The 13,501-nt window shown below is 34.1% G+C and overlaps 1 protein-coding gene across 5 annotated transcripts in view; it reads right to left on the bottom strand.

The window, feature by feature from the left end:
• Positions 1 to 13,501, bottom strand: part of RAVER2 (ribonucleoprotein, PTB binding 2) — a 98,516-nt gene that overhangs the window by 41,917 nt on the left and 43,098 nt on the right. For all 5 annotated transcript variants that reach the window (XM_077892139.1, XM_077892142.1, XM_077892140.1 and 2 more), the window contains exons 7-10: positions 12,415 to 12,519; positions 12,141 to 12,252; positions 10,019 to 10,281; positions 1,035 to 1,146 (exon numbers count right to left, since the gene is read on the bottom strand). In XM_077892139.1, the coding sequence (XP_077748265.1) occupies positions 1,035 to 1,146; positions 10,019 to 10,281; positions 12,141 to 12,252; positions 12,415 to 12,519 (592 nt within the window). The remainder of the gene's footprint in view (positions 1 to 1,034; positions 1,147 to 10,018; positions 10,282 to 12,140; positions 12,253 to 12,414; positions 12,520 to 13,501) is intronic.

Below are 13,501 nucleotides of genomic sequence, written 5' to 3'. Positions count from 1 at the left end.
CCAGATTTACTGTATTTACACATTACACATGTACACATAAGAATATATAGCTTGAGGGGTGCCTGGGTAGCTCAATCAGTTAAGCATCACCTTTGGCTGAGGTCATAATCCCAGGGTCCTGGGATTGAGCCCCATGTTAGATTCCCTGCTCAGCAGGGAGTCTGTTTCTCCATTTCCCTCCTCCCCTTCCCCTGCTCATGCTTGCTTGCTCTCTCTCTCTCAAATAAATAAATAAATAAATAAATAAATAAATAAATAAAATCTTTTTTAAAAAAGCATAGCTTAAAGGAAACATAAATGGAATCATTTTGCAAGCATTTGCTTTTTCCACATAGTTTGCCTTAGAGATAATTTCATATTAGTACATGTAGCTCTCCCTCAACTATAAAAAAAGCTGTATTGTATTCCATTTTATGATAAACTATTTTTCACTTAACCATCCCCCTATTGATGAACATTAAGGCACTTTTCAATTACACTGTTGACAACGAACATTGTAGTGAATATCCTAGTAACTAAAACATACCACGTTGGTGATTTTCCCTTAAAACTATATTTAATAATTAATTTACCCTAATTGAAGGCCTGAGAAGGTCTTCCAAAAAAGTAAATATGAGTTCAACTTCTGCCAATTATTATTAGTTCACGTATTTTGGGGGTAGTTTGCAAATCTTCTGGATATATGAAATACTTAGAGGTTTAAACCTCTATTTTAGCAATGTGATTCCATATGTATTGTAAAACATTATAGTTTTGCTAATAATTCCCTTGCCCAATTATTTTCTATTGTGATTTAATAAATTAATTATATTCTTAATAAAATATTACAAAAGATGTTTTCCTTAGATAATTAGAATGTAATTTAAGTGTCTTAATTTTAGTTATTCTTTAATTTAAAAAGCAGGGTCATAATTTAGGCTTTCATAGCCAATAAGTATTATTGGCTTCTACTCAATTAAAAGTTAAAGGATAACTGATTATGGAACATTTTCAATAAGACTCCAAAATATTAATACTGAGCTCTCACTACTTACATGATAAGCACACACTGGGTAACACACTTGCCAAGTTCAAGTATGGATTTTTACTGAGTCGTATTTCTTTTGGTGGTTCTCCCAATAGTGAAGTCTGATTCTTAGAGGCAGCCTATTTATCAAAAACAAAACAATAGGTGTTTAATCAGAGGTACAAGAAAATAAAAATGCAGAAAGAGTAGAGAAATACTTGTTCTTCAATAAATCTAGGCTACTGTAATAAAAATTGTGTAACCTAATGCTTGAAAACATGAAGTTATGGACTATTTCTGGATATTAATTAAAATGATCACATTACTATTATTTTTTAATTAGTTTTAAGAAACTATTCTAGAACCATAGAACTTTAGAACTGAAAGAGAATTAAAGGTCTTCCTGTAAATCCTTCCCATTTGAACTAGGAGAGAATTCAATTTCACGAGAAAAAACAAATCCCGTACCTTATTTCCAGAAATACAGCTATCCACATTTTCCTATTAAGATTTTTATTTTATAGGGATGCTTTGGTGGCTCAGCGGTTTAGCGCCTGCCTTTGGCCCAGGGCATGATCCTGGGGTCCCCGGATTGAGTCCTGCATCGGGCTCCCTCTCCCTCTGCCTCTCTCTCTCTCTCTCTCTCTGTGTGTCTCTCATGAATAAATAATAAAATCTTTAAAAAATAGATTTTTATTTTATAGCGCATGCTACAGCCAAATGATAAAGAAAAGCTTACTTATCTCTGGTTCTAAAAATACTACCAAACAAAATAAGTGAATTTAATAAAATCCAAATCCACATTTAGATAACTCTAAAAATTCACATTTCTTGAAAATATATCAGTAAATTTTGTATAACTAAGTGTAAGGGTTCTAATGTTTCACAGAAGGATAAGGCTGGTTCTTCAGATTATTTCATTTTGTTCTCACAGAATTTTTTACTTTTTACCCTCTTTTGGCAAAAATCTTTAAATAAGATAATTCGAGTTAGTATGATTAGAGCTGGCTGCTAAGTTTTCATTTCAAATTAATTTTTATTTTGTTCCCTGAACAGAACAAAGGATGTGTAATCTCAAGTGCTTATTTCTATACTTGAGAGCCACAGTTCCTTTTATTTCTCCCTTATCTGGCCAAAATTATTGTATTTGGATTGATCTGTCTTGTACATCTTCATGTAGAAGTCCAGATTTGCTTGTGATATGTAAATCACAGATGCAGATGTATTTATCTGTTCAAGTGTGCTTACTGAATGTTGTTTACCATGCTCCAGACACTGTGCTACGCACTAATAATACTAAAATGAGTAAGACAGAAATACTGCCATTAAGAAATTCACAGTCAAGTATATGATAGCTCAAAAGAAGTCTAAGACAGAACCATAAGATTCTACATAAGAGCTAAAACCATTACATATTTGCTAAAGAAGAGTATATAGCATGAGGAAAGACAGTGGTGCCCTAGGAAGAATTCAGTGATTGAATAAAGGTAGCCAACATAGTATTCTCAGATTTTGTTTCTCAAGTACTTAGATTGTCAAGGAAATCATATTCTATCCTATCAGGGGTTCTCAACTCAAGCTATGAAAGAGAATCACTTATAAAATATTTTAAAATACAGTGTGCCAACCAAAAAAAAAAAAAAAAAAAAAAAGCACCCTGGATCATATGGCTTCACTGGGTAATTCAACAAAACCTCTTTATTTATTGATAAATTTAAAATCAATTAATTAACATATAGTGTATTAGTTTTAGAGGTAGAGTCTAGTGATTCATTAGTTGCATAACACCCAGTGCTCATTCCATCATGTGCCTTCCTTAATGCCCTTTACCCAATTGCTCCATTCCCCTACCCCCTTCTCCTCCAGTAACCCTCAGTGTGTTTCCTATAGTTAAGAGTCTCTTGTGGTTTGTCTCCCTCTCTGATTTCATCTTATTTTTCCTTCCCTTCTCCTATGTTTATCTGCTTTATTTCTTAAATTCCACAAATGAGTGAAATCATAAGATAACTGTCTTTCTTGACTTTTTTCCCTTAGCATAATACCCCCTAGTTCTATCCATGTCATTGCAAATGGCAAGATTTCATTCTTTTTTGATGGTTGTGTAATATTCCTCAGTGTGTGTGTGTGTGTGTGTGTGTGTGTGTGTGTGTATACACACATACCACATTTTATCCATTCATCTGTTGATGGACATCTGAGCTCTTTCCATATTTTGGTTATTGTGGACATTGCTGCTATAAAGATTGGGGTGTATGTGCCCCTTTAAATCACTATTCAACAAAATTTAAAGAAAAACTAACACCAATTCTTCTCAAACTCTTCCACAAGACTGATGGAGAATACTTCCAGCATTGTCCTGGTACCAAAGCCAGACAGACACCAAAAGGAAAGAGAACTACAGACCAGTACACCTTATAAATATTGGTGCCAAAACCACCAACAAAACACTAGCAAAACAAATTCAGTAGATCATTAAAAGGATTATGCACCATAACCAACTGGGATTTATTCCTAGAATGCAAGGATGATTTAACATACGAAAATCATTCAACGTAAAATACTACATTAACAGAATGGAGAAAAAAAGCACATAATCACCTCCACTGATGTAGAAAAAGCATTAGACAAAATTCAACATGCTTCCATGATTAAAATAAAATGTTTTAAAAAAAGAAAAATCAAAAAATAAAATTCAACCACACCCAGCAAAGTAGGAATAGAAGAAAGCTACCTTAATATAACAAAAGTTATATATGAAAGCTCAACATCATACTCAATAGTGAAAGACTGAAATTTTTTCCTCTAACATCAAGAACAAGACAAAACTGTCTGCTTTCACACTTCTATTTAACATAACATTGGAAGTTCTAGTCAGCTAGAAAAAAAGACATAGGCAGCAATTAAGTAGGAAAAAGAAATAAAAGACATCCAAACTAGAGTAGAAGATGAAAGTGATTTCTGCTTGCAGAAGCATGAAAACCCTAAATATTACACATACACAGACAGAAACTATTAGAATAAATGAATTCAGCAAAGTTGCAGGATATGAAATCAACATACGAAAATCAGTTGCATTTCTACACATTAACAATGAACAATCAAAAAAGAAAATTAAGAAAACAATTCCATTTGCAATAGAGTCAAAAAGAAAAAAATACTTAAGAATTAACTGAAGCAAGAATTAAACTACATGTTCACTAAAAACTATACAACATGGCTGAAAGTGAAATCTCAATAAAGTGAGGGATTAAGCCATGAAATATCTAAGACTGCACTATCCAACATGGTAGCTACTAGCTACACATGACTACCGAGCATAAGAAATGTGGATAGTTTAAACTGAGATGTATGCAGAATGTAAAATATATACTAAATCTCAAACAGTACCAAAAGAATATAAAATATCTTAATAGTTTAGTATATATCGCATTTTGAAGTAACATTTTGAACATACTGTATTAAATATTAAGAATTTTAAAAACAGGGGTACCTGGGTGGCTCAGCTGGATAAACATCCAACTCTTGATTTCAGCCCAGGTCATGATCTTGGGGTCCTGGGATTGAGCCCCGTGTGGAGCTCTGCCCTCAGTATGGCGTCTGCTTGAGATTTTCTCTTTCCTTCTCCATCTGCCTCCCCCTGCCAGCTCTCTCTCCAAAATAAATAAATTAATTTTTAAAAAATGTTTTATTACTTTTAAAGATTTTATTTATTCATGAGAGACAGAGACAGAGAGAGAGAGAGGCAGAGACATAGGCAGAGGGAAAAGCAGGCTCCCTACAGGGAGCCCAAAGCAGGACTCGATCTCAGGACTCTGGAATCATGCCCTGAGCCAAAGGCAGATGCCCAACCACTGAGCCACCCAGGCGTCCCCCCACCTAAATTTTTTTAAGCGCTGCTAGAATAAGAGACATAAATAAATGGAAAGACATCCTATGTTCATGGATTAGAAGATGTACTGTTAAAATGTCTATACTAACCAGAGTGACTGAGAGATTCAATATAGTCCCTATCAAGATTCCACTTTTTTTTGCAGGAAAAGAAAAATCCACACTAAAATTCATATGGAATTTCAAGGGACCCCAAATAGTCAAAACAATGTTGAAAATAAGGTGAAAAATAAGAACAAGAATGGAAGGCTCATACATTGTGATTTCAAACTTATTACAAAGCTACAGTAATCTCAACAGGGTAGTACTAGCATAAAGACAGACATACAGACAAATGGAATAGAATAGAAAACCCAGAAGTAAGTCTCTACATATATGGTTAAATGATTTTTGACAAAAGTGTCAAGATTACTCAATGGGGAAAGGAAGTCTTTTTTCTAAAGTGCTGGGAAATCTGGATATTGCATGTGAAAGAATAAAGTGGATCCTCACTTTACACCATATACAAAAATTAATTCAAAGATTAAAGACCTAAATGCAAGACCTAAAATTATAAAACTCTTAAAAGCTTAGGTGGAATGCTTCATAATATTGAATTTACCAATGCTTTTCTGGGTCTGACACCAGAAGCAGAAGCAGAAGCAGAAAGAAAGAAAAAGAGACACAGACAGACAAAGAATAAACAGATATGTTGGGCCACAAAACAAGTCAGAACAAATTTAAGGATATTGAAATAATATCAAGTATTGTTCTGACCACAATGGTATGAAACTAGAAATCAGTAACAGGAGGGAAACTGGAAAATTCACAGATATACAGAAATTAAACAATACACTCCTGAATAATGACTAGCTCAAAGAAGAAAAGAAAAGTTAAAAAGTATCTTGAGACCAATGAAAATGGAAAGTATAGATACCAAAACTTACAGAATACAGCAAAAGTAGTTCTAAGAGGAAAGTTTATAGCGATGCCTACATGAAGAAAAAATAAAGATCTCAAACATTACACATCAATGAACTAGAAAAAGAACAAACCCAGCCCACAATTAGGCAGAAAATAATAAAGATTAGAACAGAAATAAAAGAGACTGGGAAGATCCATGAAACTGTTGGGGTTTTGAAGAGATAAACAAAACAGAGAAACTTTTAAATAGACTAACCAAAAAAAAGAGAGAGGACTCGAATAGTTACAAATGCAAGAGGAGACATTAAAACTGATAGCACAGAAATACAGAAGATCCTGAGACTATTACCAAGAAATATATGCCAACAAACTGGATAATCCAGAAAAAAAATGGGTAAATTTCTCGAAACTTACAACCTACCAAAACCAAATCATAAAGAAATAGAAAATCTTATCAGACCAATAATGGGGTAACGAGTAATCCTAAACCTCCTAACAATGAAAATATCAGGACCAGGTGGCTTCACTGGTGAATTCTACCAGACGTTAAACAAAAACAAAAAAAAAAGAAAAAAAAATTGGAGGATCCCTGGGTGGCTCAGCAGTTTGGCGCCTGCCTTTGGCCCAGCACGCAATCCTGGAGTTCTGGGATTGAGTCCCGCGTCGGGCTCCCGGCATGGAGCCTGCTTCTCCCTCTGCCTGTGTCTCTGCCTCTTTCTATCATGAATAAATAAATCTTTTTTAAAAATTAATGCCATTTCTCCTGAAACTCTTCCAAAAAAATTGAAGAGGAGGGAATACTTCCTAATTTATTTAATGAGGCCAGCATTACCTTCATACCAAAGCTAGACAAGAACACTACAAGAAAATAAAATTACAGACCAGTATCCCTGATGAACATAGATACAAAAACTTCAACAAAATACTAGCAATCAGAATTTAACAATACATTAAAAGACTGTACACCATGACCAAATGAGATAGATAGCTTAGAAATAAACAAACATGTATGTGGCCAACAAATCCTTGACAAGGGAGTCAAGAATCCACAATGGGGAAAGGATAGTCTCTTTAATAAACGGTGTTGGAAAAATTGGACATCCACACGCTAAAAAAGTGAGACTGGATCATGATCTTACATCATACGTAAGAATTCACTCAAATTGGATTGAAGACTTAAATGTAGTAACTGAAGCCATAAAACCCCTAGAAGAAAATATAGGGGAAAAGCTTCTTGACATTAGTCTTATCAATGATTTTTTGGGCATGACACCAAAAGTATAGGCAACAAAAACAAAAGTAAACAACTGAGACTACATCAAACTAAAAAGTTTCCATACAGCAAAGGAAACCATCAACAAAAGGAAAACACAATCTACTCAATGGAAGAAAAAGGATATAGCCATAATAGGGAACAGTATCAAAGTTCCTAAAATAATGAAAAATAGAACTACCATATGATTCAGTGATTTATGAATATATTCACAGGGAATGAAATCTCTATCTCAAAGAGATGGTGCATATTGTAGCACTATTCCCAACAGCCAAGATACAAAAACATCAGTGTTCTTTGATGGATGAATAAAGAAAATGTGTGTATATAATCAGCCTTAAGAAAGAAGAAAATCTTGCTGTTTGTGATAACATGGATAGCCCTTGAGGGCGTTATGCTAAGTGAAAAAAGTTAGAGAAAAACAAATACCATATAATCTCACTCCTATGTATAAGCAAACCTTGCTGCCCCCCCAAACCAAGTTCATAGATACAGGTATAAACTTCCAGTTATGAAATAAATAAATCACGGGGATGTAATATACAGCACAGCAACAATAGTTAATACCATGTCGTATTTGAAAGTAGCTGAGAGAGTAGATCTTAGAAGTTGTCATCACAAGAAAAAAAATGATAACTATGTATGGTAATGGATGTTAACTAGACTTATTGTGATGATCATTTTGTAATACATTCAAATGTCAAATCATTATGTAATATACTCGAACCTAATATAATGCTATATATCAATTATACCTTAATAAAAAAATTTTTTAATGTAGGTCTAAAAATCTAAAACCAAGTTAAACCAATTATGTTCAGCAAAGTCAAAAATCTTGGAAACCTACTTTGAGAGTACCTGGTCCAAATTCCTATGTCAGAAAGAGGAATTCTTTCTACAACAATCTGTACCAATGCTCACCTGGGGTTCACTTAATTGTTTCAGCTTTTTCTTTGTTAGAAAGCTTAGACTGTTGTTTGTTATATTAAGTCTAAATTTGCTTTATTGTATGTCATACTTATTGGACTAGCTCTGACTACTGGTGAAACACAAAATACCATGTAACTAGCCTGAGAGTATATACATTTTTTAATATATATCCAGCTGATCCTCCCTTTCTGAGTTACATGTATCCATATCCCTCAGTTCTTTCCATAGAACTTGTTTTCCAGGCCCTGGGCCACTTTGGCTGTTTTCTTCCTGAGGCTCTGCTCATTATGTGAATCACCTCAAATCAAGCTTTCCCAAAAATCTGGTGCTTTCTGTGCAAAAAGACACAGTATATTCATACAGGAGTTCTATGTGTTTAAGTTCCCTCAATAACCCAAGAAATTAATACTGCAGATAATTTTTTAAAATTTAGTCTAGAAGAATTGCCTTAGCTTTCTCAATGAACTATGGTAGATACCATTCTATCTATACCTGCTGCTATGACTTGCTGACAATCAAACCTCCTTCAAATTCAATTATTTTGACATTTGAATACAGCCAACTACATGAATTTTTTTCCTCACATGCTACTTATAACATGAGTCTTATACCACATACAAACCAAATAGTATTTCAGGGTATGAATAAAAACTAAATGTACTTTATTCTACCTATCAATTATAACATTTACAAATGTCACTGGTCTAAGAACCAATAACATAATTGGGTAAAATCTTCCAGAATTAAAACACAGAGCAGATTCTTTTGAGTAGACCAGAGTTTAATAAATGACTTTGACATTTTTAAGATAAAAATTGGTTCTGCCTTCCAATATTAAAGTAACACCCTACTTAGTTATACAATATACCTTTAAAGTAAAAAACATTATTTTGAAGAGCATTATTAACTTAGAAAGTCTCATAAATAATAGCATATAACTGGATAAGTATTAATGATACTCTTAAGCTTTTCTTTTTTTTTTTTAATTTTTTTATTTATTTATGATAGTCACAGAGAGAGAAAGAGAGGCAGAGACATAGGCAGAGGGAGAAGCAGGCTCCATGCACCAGGAGCCCGATGTGGAATTCGATCCCGGGTCTCCAGGATCGCGCCCTGGGCCAAAGGCAGGCGCCAAACCGCTGCGCCACCCAGGGATCCCTACTCTTAAGCTTTTCTAAACTATAAAATTTTGAACTCAGTTTATATTTAATTTCTAAAATAATCAAGCATTGGGCACCTGGGTGACTTAGTCAGTCTGCCTTCGACTCAAGTCATGATTCCAGGGTCCTGGGATTGAGCACTGAGTTGTGGTGGGCTCCCTGTTCAGCAGGGAGTCTGCTTCTCCTTTTTCCAATCTCTCTGCCCCTCTTCTGTCCATCCACACCCCCCACTCATGCTCATTTGCTTACTCTCTCTCTCTCTCTCAAATAAATATTTTTTTAAATCAAGATTTTTAGTATCTCAAACTTTGCAGAAAAGCAAATATCTATAATAAAGAATTTATATGTATTTTACAGTAACAGACTTTACAAAACCCATTTTACTCAAATTAAAATGACTTTATTTACAAACTGTAAGTAATGAAGCATAGTCCCAACCATCAGCTGGCATCATTTATGAAAAGATGGAGTTCTGTTTCCTTATAATAACAGGTTTTTTTTTTAAAGAGTGCAATACTTTCTTCTATATTGAGAAGTAAATGCACACTATGAAAAAATCATATCATTAACATATATCAATTATCTAGTTTGTAATCCATATACACTTTATTTTCTTTGAAATTTAAAAAATAGTTAAGATTCTTTATATTTCATAAATTATTCTACTTGTAAAATAGGCCCCAAATTAGAATCTACTAGAATCAGAATAATTTCATTTATGATGTTTTTAAAAGAACATACATATATATTCCTGCATAGCATCTACACACATGTAATATACACAAGTACACATGTTCGTGTGTGTATACACACACACACACACACACACACACACACACACACACAGAGTTTTCTTACCCCTGAACTTATCTCTGTGCCTCTCGGCTGACTTTGCTGTTGCTTATGGTGTCCTGTCAGCAAGCTTCCAACAGTAAGGTTTGGAAAGCTCTGAAGATAAGCCTGTGACCCTGAGAAATTTCCTTCTGCCTTCCCCACCGAGGCTGGCTGTTTCTCCTGAGTATTCCCGTGCCCAGCTTGTCCAGCTATGTGCTGATTTGGGAAGAATGGCAATATTCCCATGCCAGCTGTTAAAGTTGTTTGAGTTGGAATCAGATTAGATGCTGTAGTGAACCACAAATTCAAGAAGCTTTTGGTTAGACAAGAGCTATTCACAACAGTCCTTGTGGTTTTGTTAACTTAACGGGGGAAATGTGGAGACACCTCTTTTGTATCTATCAGAGAATAGTTAAACTTAAAAGGTGAAGTTAGTGGTTGTAAAGCAGTAGGTTTCTATATGGGAAGACAGAAACCTAGAACAGTAGTCATGCTTTTCCTATTTTCAACAACTTCTAGGATAATCTCAAGGATATTTTTTAATTCCAAATTTTAATTGTATATTTTAGAATTTGAGAGCAAAATATATATACTTTTTGGCACTTAGGTACATTCCTTTTTATGCTCAATCACTAGTTTGCTTCCATATTTGAAGGGAATAATTAAATAAGTCTTCAGTTAAAAAAATACTTTGGCATTTTAATAAAGTTAAATCTAACAATAAACTTGATCAGCTGACTTGCGCTGGTTTATAATAACCAACGGTGTGTATCTTTTCCCAGCTCTGAATTCAATGTCTTCCCATGGGTAGCGTGCAACTGGCCATGGGTTGTAGCATTTATACAAAGAACTCCATAAATGCTACAAAAATCAAGACTTTTTTTTTAAAACCTAAAGAGATGGTTTTAAATATCACATTGCTGGTTTACAAAACATTAATATTTGTGAATAGATAGGCACCAAATTTAACACATCAAAGTTTTACTTTTTTATTTGTAGGAAATAAGAAATTCTGGAAGAAATGAAAGTTTTAATAGGAAAATTCTGAACCATTCCACTTTTTAAAAAAATCTATAGTTCAAAATCAAAAGAGCTAATTTTGATAACTAAGTCAAATTTATGTTTTACAAATTCACTACATAAATTTCTTAAATTATTTCTAGTACTAAATAGAGGTGGATACTTAGCTTCTTTTAGCAATGTATTTATCTGCATGCTGAATTTTCAATGTCCTTAAAGCAGTGCATGCTAAAGCAAATAGCTTACTATTTAATCCAACACAAATAATTAACATACGTATAAACTTTTAGTGATACAAAATTTAATTTTTTGAACAGGTCCCAACATACCATAAAATTTCTACATCTGTATACTAGCTCAACATTCATGCAGTCAATTCTAAAAGTCAACAGAACTGATTGATTCATTGGATCATTGACTCATCGGTTTTACACAGAAGCTAAATCTGCTACCCATATTTAACAACTTTTCTTTTTTAATTACTGGTGGCCCTTCTCTTTTCCCAGCATAATCACTTCAAACAATTTCAATTACACTTCAAACTGAAAGTGCCTTTCAACATCGCATTCAAGTAAGAAATCTTAGTATACCACATGTTCTTGTTTTTCTAAAAAATCATTGTTTTGTTTAAATGTGTCATCTTTTCAGAAGCACAGAGTATACATGTTATTTTTCTTCTACTAGTTTGGGGGTCACATTTAAAAAATATTATAATCAAATAAATAACGTTTACATCAAAATACCACATATTTCTTTAATAGTAAGGGCTTCTTATTCAGGCAAAAATTAAACAGATATCTAGGTAATATGTTGTCAGCCCAGTGGGCAGCATATGAGTCTCAAAGAGTGCTGTGTCTTTGCCCCATGCTGCTGTGAACCTTCATCAAATATTAAAGCACATCAGACAAGGAAAGTGTGATCTTGGCATGGAAGCAAGTCCATCAATAACTTATCAATAGTTTTCTAATATTAAAAGTAGAAAAGCCTAGAGGGCTTTTAAAATTTTAAATGGCTGAATAGAGCTCAAATTTGACCTTTCTGTAAACAAAAGTAGAATATAGGTAAACCATCTTTAAATCTCATGTCTGACTGTATACTGAGTCTTCAGTAAATGCATGTCATTTACTTTTATGTGCTTCTCCATGGTGACCCAACTCTGTATTCAAAGGAAGTGCTGACCCGATCCCCACTGTGGTGTGAAGTACCATGGCGGGGGGATCTCCAAGTAAGCCTGGTTTCTGCAAAAGAAAAAAAGAAATGAAGATTTCTGCCCATGGCAGCAGGATATCATCTAATGAAAAGGCTACACATGTGGTAATTCATCAACAATCTGACCAGCAGCCTGAATATAGAAAAGGAATGAATTCAGTTAAAAGAAAAAAAAATTATTCCATACTTACATTATTAGTATGAATATTTTCAAATTTCATTAATTGTTGCTGCGCCAGTGGTACATGAGAAAGATTCTGAAGGAATAAATTGGAAGTATTACCCATAACTGCGCTCTGTGAAAATGATAAAGCATTAAGTTAGTTTAACTTTGAAAGCTACTTGTTATAGAACCCAATTCGTTTTCAAGTTCAGAGCAAAAGCAACAGCTTCTTAATATGCCACTTTCCCACTTCAGGCAATGCTAATTAACTCTTAATATACAAGATGTGATCATGTAGTCATGAAACTAACTCTACATCCTCTCTTTTTTTATTTTCATCATTCTTTCTCCCCTCATCCCTTTTTGGCTTTAATGTCAGCAGCATTCAATCATTTATTTATTCATTTAATCATCCAACAAATATTTATTGGGCACTCTCTATGTGCCAGACACTGTGCTATATAGTGAGAAATACAAAATAAGACCTGCCCTCACAGATCTTAGAGGCGCCTGGGAAAGGGAGACATTAATTAATTGCAAAAGCATAATTACAAATGGTGATGAGGATATGAAGGAAAAATACAGGAGCTATGAGAATAATTGGGGATTTGATTTAGACTGGTAAATTCAGGGAAAGTTTCCCCAAGGAAAGAACTCTGGTACAGATATCTGAAGGCTATGGAGGAGTAAGTAGGTAAAATTTATGGACTTAGGTTGTGTTGGGGTGAGAGCACGCCAGGCAGAAGGAATAACAGAGGAGCAAAGACCTAAGGAGAAGAGATCAAGGCCCTCTGAGGACCAAAAGCAGGCCATTGTTGCTGGGATGGTGATACTCAACAAGCAGGAGAGGCAGGAGAGGCCAGCTTGGATAGGTCTTCTGGGCAAAATTAAACATTCTAGTCTTAGTTCTAAAGTAAAGAAAATATTGTCAATACTCTGAACTCCTCTCTCACGTCACTCTTCATAACTTACTGTTATTAACACTTGTTTCTTATAGTTTTTTAAAGTCTTGAAGAACAATGACTTAATTTTCTTTCAATGATATAGCTTCAATGACTAGCAGAGTATCCAGTACACATTAGATTCTCAATAAAATATGTTGAATAAATGAAGGA

The sequence above is a fragment of the Canis aureus genome, chromosome 3 (genome assembly GCF_053574225.1).
Source record: "Canis aureus isolate CA01 chromosome 3, VMU_Caureus_v.1.0, whole genome shotgun sequence".
NCBI classification, from domain to species: Eukaryota; Metazoa; Chordata; class Mammalia; order Carnivora; family Canidae; genus Canis; species Canis aureus.
Note: the sequence above shows the minus strand (reverse complement) of the source record. Positions and strands in the feature narration are given on the sequence as shown.